This window comes from Schistocerca gregaria, chromosome 1 (assembly GCF_023897955.1).
Source record: "Schistocerca gregaria isolate iqSchGreg1 chromosome 1, iqSchGreg1.2, whole genome shotgun sequence".
NCBI classification, from domain to species: Eukaryota; Metazoa; Arthropoda; class Insecta; order Orthoptera; family Acrididae; genus Schistocerca; species Schistocerca gregaria.
The window spans coordinates 605475149-605495385 of NC_064920.1; the positions used below are offsets into that span (position 1 = coordinate 605475149).

A 20237-nucleotide genomic window follows, 5' to 3' on the forward strand; every position below is an offset into this window, starting at 1 on the left:
TGGACGTTACATTTCAGATGTGTTACGACCGGTGGCTCTACCCTTCATTAGATCCCTGCGAAACCCTACATTTTAGCAGGATAATGCACGACCGCATGTTGCAGGTGCTGTATGGGCCTTTTTGGATACAGAAAATGTTCGACTGCTGCCCTGGCCAGCTCATTCTCCAGATGTCTCAACAATTGAAAACGTCTGGTCAATGGTGGCCGAGCAAGTGGCTCGTCACAATACGCTAGTCACTACTCTTCATGAACTGTGGTATCGTGTTGAAGCTGTACCTGTACACGCCACCCAAGCTCTGTTTGACTCAATTCTGAGGCGTATCAAGGCCGTTATTTCGGCCAGAGGTGGTTGTTCTGGGTACTGATTTCTCAGGATCTATGCACCCAAATTGCGTGAAAATGTAATCACATATCAGTTCTAGTATAATATATTTCCCCAATGAATACCCGCTTATCATGTGCATTTTTTCTTGGTGTAGCAATTTTAATGGCCAGTAGTGTACTTCAGTGGCGCATTTAATAGAAAGACAAAGTTACATCAGATCAGTTACAGTTCAGTTCGTTCAAATTAGATGCTGTTTAGTCAAAAGTTAGCATACGAGTTTAAGTTGGATAACAGTTTTTGGGAACATAGTATTGATAATATTTAGACTTTTATAGAGTGTGTGATGAAGTTCGGCTACATTCCGTACGGAAACAAAATATAGTGGGTGGTTACAAGTTTGACACGTTTCTGTACTTACTACAATAACATCATTCATTCTCTCAACCCGTGAAGTTTCATTTCGCTTCCTGCAGCCCTTCTCGGTGCTTCACTTTCTTTGTCAGGCAGTGCATGTTGGCGAAAAATATTCTACTATGAGCACCTGAATGGTTACTCAACGCGAATTCCTACTGTATGTCCGAAACGCACGCGCCTTCAAATCGTAAAACTTACATTATCATCACGAAAATTTCCAAAGGATTTATTTATTTATTTATTATTCCGTGGAACCAAATTAAGGAGAAGTCTCCATGGTCATGGAACGAGTCAATACATGAAATTATAACACGATGGTAGAAACAAATAAAATAAATTATAAGAAACATATTCAGGTGACAAGTCGTAAGTTTTAATAAAGAAAATCAACAATGTAACACTGGAATTTGTTTAATTTTTCAGCTCTTCCAGGAGCTCCTCGACAGAATAGAAGGAGCGAGCCACGAGGAAACTCTTCAATTTAGACTTAAAAGAGTTTGGGCTACTGCTAAGATTTTTGAGTTCTTGTGGTAGTTTATTGAAAATGAATGCTGTAGAATACTGCACTACTTTCTGCAGAAGAGTCAAGGAAGTGCATTCCATATGCAGATTTGATTTTGAACGAAAGCTGCTAACTCTTGGGAATAAGCTAATATTGCTAACAACAAACGACATTAAAGAAAATATATACTGTGAGGGCAATGTCAGAATTCCCACAGTGTTGAATAGGGGTCGACAAGATGTTCTCGAATTTACACCACATATAGCTCGAAAAGCCCGTTTTTGAGCCAAAAATACCCTTTTTGAATCAGAATTACCCCAAAAAATAATACCATACGAAATAAGCGTTTGAAAATATGTGAAGTAGACTACTTTTCGTGTTGAACTGTCACTTATTTCAGATTCTGTTCTAATGGTAAATAAAGCAGCATTTAGTTTCGGAACAAGATCCTGAACATGGGACTTCCACAACAGCTTACTATCTATCCGAACGTCTACGAACTTGAACTGTTCCGTCTCGCTTATAATATGCCCATTCTGTCTGAACAAAATATCGGTTCTTTTTGAATTGTGAGTTAGAAACTGTAAAAACTGAGTCTTACTGTGATTTAGCATCAAATTATTTTCCGACGCAGGCCGCGGTGGCCCTGCGGTTCTGGCGCTGCAGTCCAGAACCGCGGGGCTGTTACGGTCGCAGGTTCGAATCCTGCCTCGGGCATGGGTGTGTGTGATGTCCTTAGCTTAGTTAGGTTTAAGTAGTTCTAAGTTCGAGGGGACTTATGACCTAAGATGTTGAGTCCCATAGTGCTCAGAACCATTGGAACCATTTTTTTTTTTATTTTCCACAAGCCACGAACTTATTTAATTATTTGGTACTGTTTCAATATGACACACAAGATCCTTCACTACCAAGCTAGTGTCATCAGCAAACAGAAATATTTTTGAATCACCTGTAATACTAGAAGGCATACCGTTTATATAAATAAGAAACAGCAGTGGCCCCAGCACCGACCCTTGGGGAACGCCCCACTTAACAGTGCCCCATTGGGACTGATAATCACTACCACTCTCAATATTGCTTTCTGTTCCTAAAGTAAGAGACGAACTAATTGTAAGCTACTCCCCATACTACATAATGGTCCAACTTCTGTAGAAATATTTTGTGGTCAACACGGTCAAAAGCCTTCGTTAAATCAAAGAAAACACGTAGCGTTCGCAGCCTTTTATTTAATCCGTCCAAAACTTCACAGAGAAAAGAGAATATAGCATTTTCAGTTGTTAAACCATTTATAAAACCAAACAGCACACTTGACAGCCATCCGGTAGATACAGTATGCTCACATTGACAAACAAGCAGAAGCAGAACTCGAATACAATTAATGGACATTACACGAGAGGCAGCGTTCCCCAGCTGTTCCGCGGCAGTGTGCGCTCGCCTACCTGCGTGGCGAGGGGCGGCGGCGCCGCTCGCTCGGTGTCTCGCTTCTTGTGGCGCCAGTGCTTGTCGTAGCGGATGCCGAACAGCACCACGAAGTACTCGATGAGGGCGAAGAAGACGAACAGCGTGCACGATATCAGCCACACCTCGATGCACTTCAGCTCCAGCGCCGGCGGCGAGTTGTTCCTGTAGCACACCACAACACACCACACCAGCTGCACCTGCCCTCTTGCTAGGAGGTTCGCGCTTGCGTCCGGCACGACCGAGTCGCAACATGTTATTGGCTTATTTATCGCTAACGGAAAGCATTTTATACAAACATGCAAACTGGATTATTGTTTACTAATTGATAGCAACTGCGATTAATAACACCGAAGTGTCCGCCCCCGGTAGCTGAGTGGTCAGAGCGACAGTATGTCAATCCTCAGGGCCCGGGTTCGATTCCCGGCTGGGTAGGAGTTTTTCTCCGCTCAGGGACTGGGTGTTGTGTTGTCCTAATTATCATAATTTCATCCCCATCGACGCGCAAGCCGCCGAAGTGACGTCAAATCGAAAGACTTGCACCCGGCGAACGGTCTGCCCGACGGGAGGCCCTAGTGACACATTTATTTAGCACCGAAGTGGTCATTCACAGGGAGACCTTTATAATGTTAAGGCATCTAATGAATAAATATTTGAGGATGGCATTTGTTAAGGCTAACCTGCTGATGACCTTCTTCAGTGTGGATCCACATGATTTGCATGAACTCTAACGGGACTCGGTAAATTGTCTACCGCAAGTAATGGGTATAATGGCAGGGACACTACGAATGTAGTGTGTGGACTATTAAGTTGAGAATGTGGGTATCACGGGGAGTGTGCCGGAGATAAATCCATGCAGTCGCGCTATCCTCTGTGCCCTCGGTGTCTCAGCTGGATCTGTCAGCTCGAAGACACCGACGAGCATCGTCTTATGTGCCCCCTGAAACGAAATATATGGCTCCTCATCCAACGAATCGTGGGCTTTTACATCCGTGCCCCGCCAACGATGGTAGCCCCGCATTTCTTGTTGTTGCCCCAGACTTTTCACTACCCTCTTGCTAAGCAACATACCCTAATCTGGTTTCGAGGACAGGCTTTAGAATATCTCTTTCAGAATGGTCCGCATACAGACCTTGACTTCCGGTACAAAGTTGTGACCGCACATAGCATTCTCACCCGAAAACCATCTTATCGACAAACAATTGCCAGTTATCACCGCAGCGGCTTCCTTGACCCCCCTCAAAGTTGGGGTATTCCATGCCTACCTGTCACATGATGCAACACCCTTATCCACTTTCTCATGCATCAACAAAAATAAATAAATAAAGAAAATAGGAATAAGACAGAATATGTTATATTTTCTTGTATTTAATGTTTTCTAATATTTTTGTTTAACTAACAGTTATTTGTATATGCTTAAATGGTACCTTCAAAAACTCTTGCATAGTCTATATATATGTACTGTTAGTTTGTTCAATAAAGATTATTGAAAAAAAAAGGAAGAAGACAGAATAAGTTATATTTGGTTGTATTTAATGTTATTCTAATATTTTGTTTAACTAACACTCATTTGTATATAATTAAATTGTACCTTGAAGAACTGTTGCTTTGTGTATATATATGTACTCTCACTTTGTTCAATAAAGATTTAAAAAAAGATAGTGTGTCTGCCATGTAAATAGGAGATCGCGGGTTCGAGTCCCGGTCGGGGCACACATTTTTAACTGCCCCGTTGTATATATCAACGCCCGTCAGCAGTTAATTGTAATTTCATAGTGAATAAACGCAGGGTATTTAAATAAAGACTCATTTCATTTTTTGAACAATTTCTATTCATTTGTGGACACACGATATAAAACAGAAACAAACCGAAAAATGCTCACAACACCTTTTTTTGCAATAGAGTTTTGTTACGTGTTGTTGAGATATTACAATTGCTTTAATTGCTGTATGACTTGATTATAAAACGTTTCCCATTAAGGCAAAATGGGAATGTTGTTGTTGTTGTGGTCTTCAGTCCTGAGACTGGTTTGATGCAGCTCTCCTTGCTACTCTGTCCTGTGCAAGCCTCTTCATCTCCCAGTACCAACTGCAACCTACATCCTTCTGAATCTGGGTAGTGTAGTCATCTCTTGGTCTCCCTCTACGATTTTTACCCTCCACACTGCCCTCCAATACTAAATTGGTGATCCCTTGATGCCTCAGAACATGTCCTACCAACCGATCCCTTCTTCTGGTCAAGTTGTGCCACAGACTTCTCTTCTCCCCAATCCTATTCAATACTTCCTCATTAGTTATGTGATCTACCCATCTAATCTTCAGCATTCTTCTGTAGCACCACATTTCGAAAGCTTCTACTCTCTTCTTGTCCAAACTATTTATCGTCCATGTTTCACTTCCATACATGGCTACACTCCATTGAAATACTTTCAGAAATGTCTTCCTGACGCTTAAATCTATACTCGATGGTAACAAATTTCTCTTCTTCAGAAATGCTTTCCTTGCCATTGCCAGTCTACATTTTATATCCTCTCTACTTCGATCATCATCAGTTATTTTGCTCCCCAAATAGCAAAACTCCTTTACTGCTTTAAGTGTCTCATTTCCTAATCTAATACCCTCAAATTACCCGACTTAATTTGACTACATTGCATTATCCTCGTTTTGCTTTTGTTGATGTTCATCTTATATCCTCCTTTCAAGACACTATCCATTCCGTTCTGCTCTTCCAAGTCCTTTGCTCTCTCTGACAGAATTACGATGTCATCGGCGAACCTCAAAGTTTTTATTTCTTCTCCATGGATTTTAATAGGGAATATCGGAAATACATGTGTGTCGAGAGAATGGACGTGGCCTAGATGCTGGATGCTAGTAAACGCATTGACACTGGTGGAAATGTGAACACCTTGACCAAACGCTGCCATACTGATAATACATTATTTCCATTCCTGAGCGAAATGTTGATTAAAATTTGTTGTGTATTGGGGGCGTCCAATTTGATGAAAGTCTTGCTGCCGCTGTAAAACACGAGTACATGTGCTTGGTAGGACGGTCGAGTCGTTCTAGGGTAGCGTACACAATGGGCGTAACACAAAATAGAGAAATGCAGGTATGTTACGCAACTTTGGTAACGCTATTGACAGCGATTGTAGATTGCATGTTTAGCCTGTATGTCCTGAGTGACTACGGTTCCACGGTAAGTAATTAAATAATGCTCTCTGGACTAAAGTCGGAAGAAAGCTAATTTTCTGTCCTGATGTACAACTCGAAGAAGAGTTGCAAACTAACAGTACTCAGTTAAATCTCTAGGCAGGCGGTCTCTGTCCATACACTATAATTCTATGCACAGTTTTGTTTCTACCGGAGAATAACTACTGTCTATCTATTGGTCACTGTTTCTGTCTCGCTCGACGACATGAAGACTTAAAGACAACACGAACGTTCTGCAGTAACTCCCTAGTAGGTCCCTAACTGTTTACAACTTGCAACTAACAACTTCTGCTCATGCACGGTTACTTAAGCGCGCGTCTCTCTTCCTGTTTGCGGTGTTTATCCTGGGGGCGATATGAAGGCTTATTTCAATAGTGGTACAAGACAAATTACCTCCAAGTTTCCGCCTATAATGCTTCTGCAATTAATGATCCAAACAATCAGAACGAAAGGTTCATCTCTAGCAAGAAGCCATATGCTTGGATATTTCTGGTATCTCAACTGCGCTCATTTAACTTTAGGACTCTGTATCTAACAATGAATAAAAATGGATTCTCGCAGCCAGCGTGATTGGTTTGCTCGCAGAGATGATCCTGTTGCTGATAGACGTCCACTGTACTTCTGATACCAACAGTCGCAACCTCTTCTTGCGTGGTATCTCAGTACACCACAAAATTTCGACCTGATACATTTTCAGTACAGAAAAAAGACATTTGTATAAAAAGAAAAACGGCGTTAGTATATAATAGCTGTTGGATGCGACTAACGTTCCGGATCTTTGTAGCTGGAGTTCGGAACACAGCGCCACGAAACGAAGTGTATCCACCTCTAATCGCCATCTTTCGGACTTCAGAAAGGTCGAATCATTGCCAGGAGAGTCGCGTTAGCATCACGCCAACAGATCGCACATATAGGTAGCTGTAGTGCATTGTCTGTAAAAGGAGTGGTGACGAGGTAGACTCTGGATAACAGTTTGGGAAGATAAAAAGACACGAATATTTCTGGAAGGACTACCTTGTAAGGAGACCGTAGGATTGCTCGATTGGGTCTGCAGAGTAGAAACATGATAAAAGTTAAAATCCGAAAACAGTCTACAGCGTGTCAGCACGAAACGTCTGGAACATATTTTTAGAAACTGAGTTGAGATTTCGAGTTTCACTCGTTGTTTAACTGTAACATCATACCACGCGCAACAGAGACTTACACAGTGTACAGCCAGAATCTGTTGGGACATTGTGTGGAAATCTGTAATGTTCAGTGACGTCTCGCTTCTGTTTGTGACGGTCAAATCGACGCTAACGTATCTGTAGACTAACGAAAGATCACAGTAAGTTCCCTTTTGTCATGACCTTCATGACAAGTGTACCAAATGACATTTTCCAGCAGGATAATGCAAGACTGTACATTACAGTTCACACTAAAAACGCCCTAGATTGTCCTGCACATTCTCATAACTAGTTACTTATAGAGTATATCTAGAATGCGGCCACCCAGCAAACTTCATAACCAACGTGGCCATTTCGTTCAGGCATGGCAAGAAATTTCTCAAGATGACATTCGTGGACCGTTTTCTCTCATGCCACAACGAACAGAAGATTGTATTCGTGTCTTTGGGGATCACATCTCATACAAATGTTAATGAACGACATCGGTTCCGAATGGAATGGAATTTAATCATGTAATACCCATTATGTGATCAACATCTCCGCGAAGAAGGATAAATGTCGGACAGGTACTTAATGCTGTAACACTTTACATTTTCATCGATGTGTTGATAATCTCAGTCTGAAGAATGATGGTATTCGTGCTACGTGCTTCAGTTAAACAAATGTGGGACAGTGATTGCGGCGAGCGTGGTTTTAGTCAGTGTTTTGGAATTCTTTCGCCTGTGGAGGAAAGCACTCGTCGTTAGTATTGTCGGTCTGAAGTGAAAGGATGTGCATGCAACGACAAAAGACCAGATGGACCTCTAAATTATGATGAAAGAATTGAAAGGTTTGGGAAGCTACCTAGTCGAACCCACTAAAGCCTTCTCGGCACACAAGCAGAGAACTTAGTTCCCCAAACGACTATCTGGCGTGTGTTATGGCGATGTTTGATCTACAATCCATACCTACCACAATTAGTGTAAGCTCTTCTTGTTAGTGATAAAAGAAAAATGTTGACATCAGCAATGCTCTTTTACAGGACAGGAAGACGACGCATTTGTATGGCAGCTTTCAATGATGAAAATAATTTTCACCTTAGGATTAAACTTAACCGTCATAGCATGCACTGATGGGGACTCGAAAATTCGTAATAAATCGATGAGTGTGAAAGTGACTTGGCTAAAGTGAATTCCTTTTGTGCCATGTCTTATGAAAAGGAGTGTGGCTTATTTCGTTTGAGGATAACACAGTGACTAGGATTAACCGTCTTGAAATGCTGTAAACGTAGATTTTTCCACACCGTAATAGTATATAACGAAATCATATTCCATGAGAACGGATCTCCAGCACACGGCACAACAGCGTACAACAGTTTCTCAGTGGCACAGTACCTCAGCGCTGGATTGGGTGCATGGGGCTAGATGCACTTAACTACGTTTCTGGTATTCAGGATCTCCAGACATGACCTCTTACAATCTTTTTATTGTGGTGACGTGGAAAAAAATTGTCTTCTCTCCCCTTTGGCTCGTGGCGTAAATGAGCTCAAATACTGGATGAAATTTATATCGATTAAAAAATCTTACTGTAAGTACAAGACGAATTCAGCCCATGAGACCTTTACAAAACCATAGCAAAAACCACAGTCCTGTGCTAGGGATCTCACGGAAATGTGGACTCATAGCATATTCTGACACCACCATCGGTCAAGACGTACTTACGGGCTACTGATAATGTCTTGTTAGACGAAAAGAGCATAGGTAAATAAAATTATGTTAACACTTGAATGCAATTCATCTTCCTGTTAAAAATAATGTATTCACTTATGCATTCTGCCAATATCAAAGAAAATAAAAGATCTTTAGGGTGTTGTGGCATTTTTTAACATGTCACTATTCTGAAGTAAATGTCCATCAAAGAACATAAATTTTTGAAATAAGGCAATTATTTTTGAAACGTGCTATACTGTGCAAAAATTTCAAGGTATAGAAAGAAGATTTAAGACGAATTACTAATGGCGGCTACGAATCATCATGTAACACTGTATCCCAATAGCACTGGGATGCCAAGAGGCACCGTTGGAGAGTGATGGGCGAACAGTGGCCTGTGTTGGAATACAGTAAAGGATGATTCGTCGTGCTGACATATCTGCTAGTTATGTCTGGGAAGACGTCTACTAGTGGAATGAAAGAGGTTTCCTATATCAACATTCACATTATCGTTAAGGTGGGGAAACGACAAAACCTTGGTGCTACTCTGTGGGACTGCAGAGGTATGACAGTCGAGGCAAGTAAGGAATGACATGCAGACAGAGCCACAGGAAACAAATAATGACATTGACTCTATCAGTATAGTATGCGACAGAGGAATATAATATTTTTTAGAAATCGTAAAATCAGGCATAGATGTGTTGCATCACTGGGTGATAACAGTTCTGATTAGTGGCATTATAGTATCACGTACACCAAATATTGGGTAATGTGATCACTGATAATACAATGCCTGACAATAAAAAGCCGAGCACGCAGAAGGGGAAGAGGAAGTGAAATGAAGCTTCACGGCTTGAGAGTATGTGACATTCTGCAGTGACTACAGAATCGAGAACTTGGCATTGTGAGCCCACTGATCATCAAAACCTGGATTCAATCAGTGATTCATCTGGGAAGGGTGTCATAGAGCTGTTTTCTCCTCTCGTGAGGCAAGCTGGCTCACAAATGTTGTAGCTGTCCGTTGACATCTTGGGCACTGTTACTGAGACAAGTTGAAATCCGAGTTGGTCCCACACTTGTCCTATAAGTGGCATGTCGGGGGCTCTTGCTGGCAGTGGGAGTGCGTCAACATATCACTGGCAGTTCATAGAATCAAGAACCAATTGCGGACAGGCATTTTCCTGTTTAAAAATGGCGCCACGATAGTGTTGCAGGAGATGTAACACAAGGGATGCAGGATGCTCATGAGGTCCACTTGCGCCGGGACAGTTCCCGCAACATTACCAGCAGTAGACTGATGTCATACACGATGGCTCCTCGCACAATAGCACCAGGAGTAACAACTCTGTGCCTCTCCATTCATTGGAAGAATATGACCTCTTCCAAAGTGGCCACCGCATATGCCTTTTTAGGGGCCTATTGTAACTGTAACCATGGCCGAAATGTTAGTTTCACCAGTAGCAGTATTTTATGATACGATACGGGTACCGTACCCAGAAAATTTTCACGTTAACTGGCTCTGGCTACAGAAGCTTACACAGCTGTATTTGTAAAGGGTTCAAGGTACATATTTTTCATTCTATGTGCCACATTCACACATTTATTGAAAGACAATTGTATTTTCCAACGTAGTTGTTATACAATCACTGTCATTTTCAGCCGGCCGGTGTGGCCGAGTGGTTCTATGCGCTTCAGTCTGGAACCGCGTGGCCGCTACGGCATCAGGTTCTAATCCTGCCTCGGGCATGGATGTGTGTGATGTCCTTAGGTTAGTTAGGTTTAAGTAGTTCTAAGTTCTAGGGGACTAATGACCTCAGATACTAAGTTCCATAATGCTCAGAGTCATTTGAACCACTTTTTTGTCATTTTCACCGTGATTAGCTGATTTCGACTGATGGTAATTTTCAAGTCTGTAGTCCTATACTCGAAAATTTTCACCAACATCCTTTGTGCATGCATGCAAGCGTACATCTGTCATTTTAATATGTAACTGCTGTTGTAGTAAAGCTGAGCAATAACGATGTTCCATATTCGTCTACGCTTTAAACTAACGTTGCTGTTCCAGTGGTTCACATATGTAAACATAAAAACTCATAATATATTACACGGAGCATTGTTCTACCGGGGTTGATTCGACGCTGTATTTTTTACAGAACAGCTGTTCAAAGATACTGACAAACTGTGACCACTGCTAACTTCACCACTTCCCGGCTGACTGCACCGACTGGTACGTGCCGGCAACATGGCGCCTCACTACTCTCGTATTTTTCATTGTTATGTATTCCATATTGCATGCACAAATATGTTCATACTCACATCATTTAATGCAGAAAAAATAAAACATTCTACAAACTGAAGTCAAAACTTCGAAACAAAGCCGCTCGAGAGAGTCGTGAGGTCTAGGGCGCCTAGCCACGGTTGGCACGCCTGCCCCCGTCGGAGGTTCGAGTCCTCCCTCAGGCATGGATGTGTGTGTTGTCCTTACTGTTAAGTTAGCTTAAGTCAGATTAAGTGGTGTGTAAGTCTAGGGACCGCTGACCTCAGAAGTTATCACAAATTTCAGAATTTTTTCTAAACAAAATATTCTCAAGCATTGAAATTTAAAATTTTCGCGAGCTTGACGAGTTTCTAATTGCAGACCGTCTGGGCACTTACTTGCAACAACTGTAGTCCCTCTACCACAGATTACTTAGTTTTTTCGAATAGTTTAGGTTACACGTTTTTTCTGAACATGTGTGCATGTACGTAATGGGTACAGAGATGATTGAATACATTTAGGAATACAGAGATTCAAATCGTAGAAAATGTTGCATTCATGCAAGATGTTTTGCATGGGAGTATTAAGGAGACATTTTTCTGGTAGTTATAGTAAGTGATTAGGCTATAGGTCAAACGCACTTCTAGGTGAGATGTCTAATTAAGGGTAATGTGTACTGTTCATGTGTGTAGCGGGATCTTAGCGTATTTATTTTAGTCTGCTAGGGAAGCGTTGATGTTATGTATTGCATGTTGATCAATTTTTTAAGTTTGGTTACTAGCCCAGGATAACTGATATGTTTTAAGTTGAAGCAGGGCAGCAGGTGAGAAAGAGTGGGTACGTACTTCTGTAATGTTGTAGGATGCGACCCAGATCCCACACTCTTATCCTTACGAGATGGTTTACCACTGTTCCTGCATGGACAAGTGAATGTCATGAACTCTTGAGTGTTAGCCTATATGGCCTAGCTCTATCTAGGGGCTCAGTGGGACAGCATAGAAAATTTTGCAGGAAGCAGTGAGTGGACTCCTAAAAGTGGACCGAAGAGTAAATGGTGTGTGGCAGAGAGGCCGTCAATGTTTTTCCTGCTGAAGTCTGCTGCTGTGGGGGCAAGACTAGAACCGATGCCCTCCTAGTCACTGGGACACTTGAAGAAGGCCAGCGCGCGACATGCGTTTCAGCTGGGAGGGACGCAACTGACCCGCCAGCAATATATTAACAATACACGTCCGCCACATCTGACCAGCTACTGTCATGCTCATGACGCCACTTCTCGCCACCATGGGACGCTAGATCCACGCGTGACCACCACCATGGAAAGGAGACGGCGTGAGTTGACATGGGTGCGGGCTTTCAAATAATAAATGAGGTGGTGTGGATGTGGCCCTCAAGTACGTACCCTCCAACTCCGAGTTGAAATATTAAAAGTTTTGGCTGGTTTTGTTGTCTATGGGCTGGGATACGTAGTTGCCGCATTACAAGCCAAATACTGAGTCTACAGTATATAATATGAATACACATATGAATCGAATGGTCGCAGTTTCCCATCAGTCGTCGATTGCGAATTAACATAGAAATTTATAAATGAATGATTGCAATTAAATAAACTCTGCAGGTACTATTTTAACGACTTTAAATGATCAGTACGATAGTAGAAGTACTTTTGAAAATGCGGTATATTCCTGCAAAGCACTTATCGGTGTCGATGTTCCAGCAAATAAATAAAACATAAGCTGAATAACAGGGAAACAATAGATTCCTATTGCACGCAATTAGTTATGAACGATAACATAGCTCGCGAGATATTCGCTTCTAAACGCACACTACGTCTTAAATGTAGAAGCCACGGAAATCTCCAAAGTGCACAAGTCGGCACTATAAAGTATTTTTATCTGCCGCGAACACGCGCAAACCGCTCCACACTCCCCAAGTCTCTGTCACGAATGTGCACCTGTCGCGCCGTCACGTCCATCACCCCCCCGTATCCTCTGCGACTTTCATCATGAGTCGAATTTGTAACATTCTTGTTTTGATTGCGCATAGTGTCTAGATCAGGGAATAATATCAAAGTAGCATTAACTTGGACAAAAATGAATCATCTAAGATGAACCTGATGTTTATGTTCAAGCAAGGTGTACAGATATGTGTGTATCTCACACTCTGTACTGGAACCAGTCGCTATCAGTGAAACTGGACAAAGTCGGTAGTTCTGCTTCCATTCCTCAGAGTACGACAAGTCCATATCTGAGAACATCACTACTGTAACAGATAGTAGTAATAATTTAAGTTTAGTGTGCACTACATAATTTCGACTGGACTAACAAAAGAATTTACTGGGGGATTTCAGTAGAGTCTGTAGTTGAATTGTGTTGCGAATTCAGCCATTTTAGTATTGTATTTAGGTAGTGGCATATCTAGCGTTACTTCAAGATACACCGCCCGTCTGACAAGTTCCAACACTGATTATAATCCTGGTGTGCAAGCGACGTTAGCGCAGTAAGTACGGTGGCAGCTCGAATCAGCAACTGTAAACAACATACAGTATGTACAATCAACCACTCAGTCGTGAGCTGGCATCGTTAAGTAGTGGATGTGTGGCCGTAGTATGTTGACGTTGACATCGCAATGCAGCAACGAACCAAACATCTCTCAGTGTTCAAATCATTGGCCATACTGGTTTGAAGAGAGAAAAGAGTACGCAAAGTTTGTCCTGCACATCTTGAATCCAGAACAAAAACAACGACGTGTGCGCACCTGCTGCAACTCGATTGAAATGAAAAAGGCGAACAGGTTTTTTCTGAAAAAAAAAAGGCATCACGGTTGACCAGGTTTGGTCTTATCAGTACGAACCTACCACAAACGGACAAAGTGCAGAAACTCACATGAAGGGTCAACGCTTTGGCGATGTAATCGACATTGAAGACAATTGACGCACGAGCTGACCAACACTCCATTGAAGTTTTCTGACGGTCTCTCAAGGTTGTATGCACGTTCTGTGTTTGTGTGTGTGTGGGGGGGGGGGGCAAGAGGGGGAGAAGAGGTTATGTAGAACACATGAAGCAGTAAAACCACCATGTTAACTTCTCTCTATTTTTTATTGATCCACTCTAGAAACGTTTTGGAGTTGCGGGGTATATCAGGATTATTTACTCTTTTTTTCTGACGTGAGGCTTTTAATTGAAAACGCAAAAATATTTTCAGCCGTGTACACTTGAACGAAGTAAACTCACTTGTAGATAATTCCTACAGCCATCTGCACATTAACTAATTAAGCCTTCTAATGGATTTATTAGCATCACAACTTACTACGTTCTTCAACGCTATGCTGACGTTCTTCAGTGATGGTAGTTAATGGTGTATAACTTTGCTTTCGACTGATGGCCGGCCACGGTGGCCGAGCGGCTCTAGTCGCTTCAGTCCGGAACCGCGCGACTGCTACGGTCGCAGGTTCGAATCCTGCCTCGAATATGGATGTGTGTGATGTCCTTAGGTTAGTTAGGTTTAAGTAGTTCTAAGTTCTAGGGGACGGATGACCTCAGATGTTAAGTTCCATAGTGCTCAGAGCCATTTGAACCATTTTTTTTTTCGACTGATTACTGCAGTACAGTCAACATCTTGTCATACTTGTGGTGCACTTTGTTGAAAGTTTTAACTTCTTTTCACACGTGTTAGTGCGGCGGAAGAGTCAAATGTGTCATCTCAAAATAGTGTACAATCAGTAGTCTGTTCTTTCTCATGCCAAAAGCCGTGTGAGCAAAACGAACGATACCCGCTATATTTTCCAGAAGAGTAAAAATTTGTGGGTTTCCACTGAAAAGTCTATAAAGATCAAAATCACTTTACAGTGATGTACTGATTTCGATATGTTATAAATGTTATGCAGATTATGTACGTTGTATTCTGAGTTTAAACCAATAACCTTTCAACATGGAAGCTGAGTGTTTCGTGTAGTAAGTAAGAAACTTAGAAGCTGTAACAATGCACTTCCTATTCATAGTGGTCATTGGTCTAACTCCTCAGCGTTCGTAATATTCTTCGTATACTCTGATCAGTCAGAGCACCGAGCTGCTATTGTTATAAATCCGTCCAACCGATAGCAGCGTCACCTGGTGAGGAATAACGCTAATCAGACACAAACACCTGCATGTAGTATCAGTGAGTATGCTGTGCGTATGTAGGATGGGAATGGCACGTGATTTATCTGAGTTTGACCAAGGGTAGATTGTGATGGCTCGGAGGCTCGGCACGAACATTTTGGGAATTGCACGACTCATCGAGTTTTCTAAAAGTGCTGTGGTAAGTGTCTTCAACACGTGGCTGATCCCAGGTCAAACCACGTCCAGACATTTTGGGGTTGGATGGCCATCCCTCATTAGAGATGTCGGACGTTGTAGGCTAGTCAGACTGGTAAAACAAGACAGGCAACGAACTGTGGCAGAATAAATATCAGATTTTAATCCTGGACAGAGTAGAAGTTTATCTGAACAGACCATGCACCGAACGCTTCTAACGATGGGCTTCCGCAGCCGACGACCCTTGCATGCGCCAATGTTAACACCATGACATCGATAACTACAATTGGAATGGGTACGTGGCCATCGGCACTGGACGTTGGCTCAGTGGCAGATCATTGCATGGTCTGATGACTCTCGATATCTTCTTCATCATGCCGATGGGAGGTAATGAACCTATCTTCTTCCAGGGAAACAGCTCCTTAATACTTGTATAGCGGGACGGAGACAAGATGGTGGCGACTCCATTATGCTCTGGGTGACATTCACGTTGACATCCATGGTTCCACTGTAGCTCTTGGTAGGCTCCTTGACGTCCAAGGAGTTTCGTACACTGGTTACAGTACACATACACCCCTTAATGACGATCATGTCTCCATACGGCAGTGGCATTTTTCTACAAGATAATGCGCCTTGTCACAAGACCAATGGGGTTGAGTGGTTTCAGTTGATGTGCGGTCCGCCAAAATCGCCAGATCTGAACCCGATCAAACACATCTAGGATGTGATTGAACGTGACGTCAGGGCTCATCGCCCCTCTCCTCTGAATTTTCGAGAATTAGGTGACATGTGTTTACAGATATGGTACGAACTACATCCAGCGACCTACCAAGGTCTCACTGCTCCAATGCGACGGCGCGCCGCCACTGTTATTCGTGCCAAACGTCTACATACCAGCTAAGGTAGTCACCAAGTTATGGCTGATCAGTGTAAATGGGTGGCTTTTGGAATTAAAAGATGAAAAAGAAACAACTATCATTTCCTCTGAAACCAGTGTGTCACAATAGGATTTACACAGTTAAAAAGAGAGTTCGAGAAATTTTGTCTGTTGACACTATTGATCTGAGGCCCACTGATTCGTAGAAGAAGAAGAATACATGCAGCTATCCATTCGAGATGAACAGAGACAGGCTGTTCGACAGAAGAAGCAAATCAAAATTGATTTTTCACAGTTGTTTAACGTTTTTCGTGGAAGGGTCATAACTAGATTTGTAACTGCACTGGAACCGTAAATTTCGGGAAACACGAAGTGTCGTGTGACATTCTTGGAAAACACCGAAACCCGATTCCTACAAAATGATGTCGCCTGTACACAGGCATCTTTTGTAAGGATCTTTAAGAAGAGTTTTGGTGTGGTAACAAGGTAGCTGAATATACCCAAATCCACGGCTAATGATTACCACGAAAGCTTGTATCTATGGCTTCCCAAACTACAGCTACTTGGTGCTGTGCTGCCAGATGTGAATGAGAAGACTTTGGTCGGATACATCTGAATCGAGTATCCAGTGTGCGTCTTAGAGAACTCACAGTTGAAGCTGTCAAACAATATTTTTTCCACTAGGAAAAAGCAGAAAGCTTTTACAGGGTGCTGTCACAAAAAGTACAGGCTCTTATCCAGCTTACCAAAACGTTATACATGCTCAAACAAAAGATTTGTCATGTAATACCTTCTTCCAAAATAATAAAGTATAACGAGCATGACATTCTCATTTTGGCTGGGAAAACCAACTATACGGGGGAAACTCTCATTCGCAAAAATTCTTGTGCAATGCAAGCAGTACTAAACGTAACGTATATTACTGTAAAGCACCATGTTGCTGTTACGCAAGAATCAGAAAGAGGAATGAAGACTTTGTATACCTTAGTGGAAGATGTAGTCGAGAATCCGAGGAAATTGTGGTCTTATGTAAAAACAGTAAATGGGTAAAAGGCTTCTGTCCAGCTACACGTCGACCAATCTGGTGTGGTGACAGAAGACAGCAAAAGGAAAGATGAAGTTTTAAATTCGCGTTTAAAAAATCATTAAAGCAAGAGGATCGTACAGGCATACCAGTGTTTGACCGTAGCATAAACTCCTATACGGAGGACGTAGTAATAGGCATCCCTGGCGTTGAGAAGTAACTGACACGGATGAAAAGAAATAAATCGCCAAGTTCCGTTGGAACTCCAGTTCGGCCTCACAGAGAGTACTCGTATAGGGTAATATTAACAGCGACCATAACGACGTAGCAGGACTACGATTTGTTATGAATATGATGATAGGGCGGAGAGTGAGGTACTGTGAACATTTCAGTGACAGTGTTATTCTCTTCAGTATCGACAGGACAACATCACCGACAATAATAGTTCAAATATACATGCCGACGTCGCTAGCTGAAGATGAAAAGGTAGAGAAAGTATACGAGAATTTTGAGAGAGTAATTCAATGCTTAAATGGAGATGAAAATCTTATAGTTATTTGGCATTTGAATGGTGTTGTAGGAGGCGGATTGGAAGAAAGAGTTACGGAATAATATGGGATGGTAGTAGGAATGAGGGAGGATACTGGCTAATTGAGTTCTGCAATAAGTTTCAGATAGAAAAGCGAATACTTTGTTCAAGAATCACTGAAGGAACAGGTATAATTGAAAAGGCCGGGAGATACAGGAATATTTCAGTTAGATTACATCACAGTCAGCCAGAGATTCCGAAATCAGATGTTGAATTATAAGGCGTACCTTGGAGCAGAAATAGACCTAGATGACAATTTAGTAACGATGAAGAATAGGCTGAAGTTTAAGAGGCTACTCGGGAAGGACAAATGCGCAAGGAAGAGGGATACAGAATTACTAACGAATGAAGAAATACGCTTGAAGTTCGGGGGCGATTCAGTAGAAGAGGAATGGACGTCGCTAAAAAGGGCAATCACAGAATTTGGAAAGAAAACACAGATAAAAGGAAGGTAACTGTGAAGAAACCATGGGTAACAGAAGAGATACTTCGGTTAATCGACGAAAGAAGGTAGTACAAAAATTATCAGGGAAATCCAATAATAAAGAAATACAAGTCAGGAATGAAATGAGTGTCGGGAGGACTGACACAGAATGTAGAAACATCAAAACAGCCTTTGGTGAAATAAAAGGGCGGTAACATTAAGAGTGCTACGTGAATGCCACTGTTAAAAGCGAAGAGTGAGCGTATAGATGGCAAGAGTACATTGAAGGGCCCCTGCAAGCGGGATGACTTGTCTGCCGACGTAATAGAAGAAGAAGAAACCAGCGTCGACAGGGAAGAGGTAGGAGATTCAGTACTAGAATCATAATTTAAAATAACTTTGGAAGATTTAAGATCAAGTAAGGCAGATGGGATAGATGACAAAATATTGAAATTTCTAAAACTATTGAAAGAAATGGCAACCAAACAACTATTTAAACTACTATTACCTTATTTATAGAGCAAGAGCGGCACCACCCCACGTTTCATTGTTGCTAAATTTATTCAACATGCCCTGTCCAAGACGACGGTAATAGATGGGGCAATGTCATAGTGCTGTCATGGCGGGAAGTTCAAATTTTGGCGGGAAAATAGGTCAATTGGGCTACCTCCACTAAACTAATACTCCTCCCTCCATCTTCTCCTCCCCCTCCCCTCTCAATTTGGAAATTGAGGGAAAAGGACTCAGTCTGTGCTGGGCTGCTGGACAAGATGGACATAAGTATGCATTGTTTCTTTAAACAGTCTGAGTTGTCATAGGCATTAGCTACATCTGACTAGTTCATAGCATCACCACTAAAGGGTGCTACAGTCCCTTTCCCTCCTCCCTCCTGTGACATGATCCAAAATGGCGTTCCGGGGGAAAATAGCGGGACAAGGTCTCAGTCTGTATCTAGATGCTGGTCTGGGAGGACGGGTATAATTGCGTACTGTACTCAATGGACGAGATATCTGTGGTGGATGCATCGATATTAGCACCTGAGGACTGTGTCGATGGCAATGACATTTGGTGAAGATGAATACGCTTCATTAAATAATGAAGATGGACTAAGCTACACTTTGTAACTCATGCTGCTAAATGTGTGCTGTACCCACAAATCATTCGATAAACGTTCAGTCAGTCAGTCTTCCAAAGCGTGTCTCTGAGCTCTCAAACAAAAATCACATTACTCTCAGATGACTCAGAACTTTCCATAGATACCCTGTCCTGTCTTGCTTGAGTCAGTCTGTAGAGGCTCATATGCCCCAAACAAAGGATGTCTTCTGAATGGAGCATTCAGCTTGGTTCTTACTCAATTTACCCGCCAAACTGCTGCTGCTGCCTATGTGGGAGCACTGGCTGCCATTTTCTGCAGACGAGACATTCAGTGGAAAAGCTATTTTGTACAGATCGAAAAGAAAAAAAAACCTACAGCAATCATAGTACACAGGCAGTAAAACCCTGCGAAAGAGCTCTACAGATTATAAAATATGGTAATTATCGCCAAAGGCACGTCCTCAATTACACTGTTCTGCTATTGTCGAGAAAATCTTGAATTTTTCGGTGTGAAACCCGCCAAACTGCTGCTGCTGCTTGTGGTGTGGGAGCACTGTCCACCATTTTTTGCCGCAGACGGACCAATTACGAGACTTTCAGCGTCAAAACTATTTTATATCAATCGAAAACAAGATATAGCGGTCAGATTGACTAACAATTAAATCTTGCAAAATTGGCCTACAGATGATTAGTTACACTGTTCTGCTACTGTCGAGTAAAACTTAGAATTTTTCAGCGTGAAACCGAGCTCCAGCTGGGTTATATCACCCATACCATATCGATGTGGCAAATATACAATTCGTATCGTGCACCATACAATTTCATCACTTATGCGCCCTGTATGTAGCTATCGACCGCCAGACCGCGAAGACAGACAGATCTGAAAAAAGAAACATGAGCATATGCACCGCACA

At 42.1% G+C, this 20237-nt stretch overlaps 1 protein-coding gene across 1 annotated transcript in view; it reads right to left on the bottom strand.

Moving 5' to 3' along the window:
- LOC126363888 (glycine receptor subunit alpha-3-like) overlaps positions 1 to 20237 on the bottom strand; it is a 163068-nt gene that overhangs the window by 22742 nt on the left and 120089 nt on the right. Inside the window, exon 7 of the mRNA XM_050008005.1 lies at positions 2683 to 2866. Within this exon, the coding sequence (XP_049863962.1) occupies positions 2683 to 2866 (184 nt within the window). The remainder of the gene's footprint in view (positions 1 to 2682; positions 2867 to 20237) is intronic.